Here is a 2145-nt window from a genome sequence, read left to right on the forward strand (position 1 = left end):
GTACTTTCTCCTTTTTTGATTAATTATACTAGTCAACTCTCTTTCTTTCTCCTTTACTCCCTCCCTCCTTCCTCCTTCTTTCTCTCCCTCCATTCCTGCTTCCTTCCCTTACTTCCTCCCTCCTACTCTACTTCCTTCCCCTCTTTTTCCCTTCCTTCCTTCCTTCTTTCTCTCTTTCTTCTTTGACTGCTTGCTCTCTTTAGTATAATTTTCTTTTTTTCCCAAAAAGCAACTGCTATCATGAAAACAGTGTTCCAAAGCATTTTTAATATGTTTACTGCATGCAAATGTGTACACACATACATATTATAACTTTTAAAACTGCATCCTCTTTGTAGTAGGAAAATGGTGAGGCTAGGACATACCAGGCAATTAGGAAATACTTTAACTGCTTTGAAGACAAAGTGATGACTTTTTTTTAGAAGTACTTCACTTTTTCCACTTTTATTTATCAATTCTAAGTAATTTTTTAAAAATGTTTGGGAATCTTTTATTTGTCATCTGAGGGAAAAAGCTAATTATACTGCCTAGGGATTTCCTTAGGGCTATCTGCATTTCTTTGTTTCTCAGACTGTAAACTATGGGGTTAAGCAGAGGCGTCAGCACTGTATATGTCACAGCCATCAGCATGTCTTCAGGGAAGGAGTCACTGTCCTTGGGCCTCAAGTAGACAAAACAAGCAAATCCATAATGTATGGACACGACAGTGAGGTGGGAGGAGCAAGTGGAAAAGGCCTTATACCTCCCCTTTGCAGAGGGCATTTTCATGACTATGAACACAATGAAGACATAGGAAATCATAATTAAAATAAAGCTGCCCACCAGCACAAAGGCAGAGAGCACAAAAATAGCCATTTCATGATAAGAAGTGTAATCACAAACAAGAAAGACCACAGGTGAAATGTCACAAAAGAAGTGCTGGATAGTGTTCAAGTCACAAAAAGACAAGGTGAATATAGTGATGACAATGCAAAGAGAAACCAGGAAGCCAACTACCCAAGAAGCCACCATCAACTGCAAGCAGGTCTTTCTTGTCATAAGGGTGTGATAGTGAAGCGGGTTGTGGATGGCTGTGTACCGGTCGTAGGACATGGCAGCCATGATGAAACAGTTGTTGGCTGCCAAGCCCAAAAAGAAAAACATCTGTGAGGCGCACTCAGGAAGAGAAATGGTGTTGTTCTCTGATAGCAAGTCCACTAACATGCGGGGGATGACTACCATAGTGGTACAGGTTTCTGAAAAGGACAGGCCACAGAGGAAAAAGTACATGGGGGTGTGAAGGTTGTGACTGAGCTTGATGGCCACCATTATGGACACATTTGCAGCTAGGATGGTCATATGGGAGAAGAAAATCACTGCAAAGAGTAAGTTCCGTAGATCTGGGAAACTGGAAAATCCCCATAGAAGGAATGTGCTCACTGCAGTGTGATTGCCCATCTTCCTGGTGGGCACAGCCACTTTCTACCAATGGTGCAAAGTCTTGGTCAAGACTCTGAGATAACTGTAAAATGCTCCTTATGCATCGATGTTACCTGGACTTTAATTCAGGGTCTCTGCACAAGTGTAAGGCAACTCTTAGAGAACCTGAGAAAAGGAAGTTAAATCCACCTGGAAGAAGTCAATGTCAGGAGTCTGAATGATGAGGAAAGTGATGCTAGTATAAGAATATGTACCAATGTCCAGGGTGGGCCCAAATATCTTCTTGGATTCTAGCACTCAAGCACTCTTTATCTCTCTTTTCTCCATCACAGATCTGCAAAGAAGAGGCAAAATAGGAATAAAAGTTCTTTGATCTCACTTACTGGATTTTGAGATCCCATATTTTTCAAATGCTTTTTGTGATCTAGTGGTACCCTGGCACTCAGGAGTGCTTAATAAACTGTTGATTGAATAAATAAAATAATTCAATGATTTAAAATTAATTTAGAAAATTCTGGAGATACTGGTGAAAATTTCCAAAAGAACTTTCACATTTCTTTTGATTCTGTCTTCATTAGTGCTCTCCACAATGCAGTGGCTCCAAAGGTGGTATTTGTGGCAATGCCTAGACCAGATAAATTAACACGTAACTTCTGGGTTCCTATCTGTGGTAATAATTGAAGTTTGAGATATACAATATCAATTGTTCTTCATACAATAATTATT

The 2145-nt window shown here is 39.9% G+C and overlaps 1 protein-coding gene across 1 annotated transcript; it reads right to left on the minus strand.

Moving 5' to 3' along the window:
* Positions 1-432: 432 nt before the first annotated feature.
* On the minus strand, positions 433-1746 carry LOC105818373 (olfactory receptor 10J4-like). Its single transcript, XM_012654331.1, is given in 2 exon segments — positions 433-1327; positions 1610-1746. Coding segments are annotated over 2 exon segments (1020 nt in total). The 3' UTR covers positions 433-444.
* Positions 1747-2145: the final 399 nt, after the last annotated feature.

Source organism: Propithecus coquereli, unplaced genomic scaffold (assembly GCF_000956105.1).
Source record: "Propithecus coquereli isolate 6110/MARCELLA unplaced genomic scaffold, Pcoq_1.0 Scaffold44, whole genome shotgun sequence".
Taxonomy (NCBI): Eukaryota; Metazoa; Chordata; class Mammalia; order Primates; family Indriidae; genus Propithecus; species Propithecus coquereli.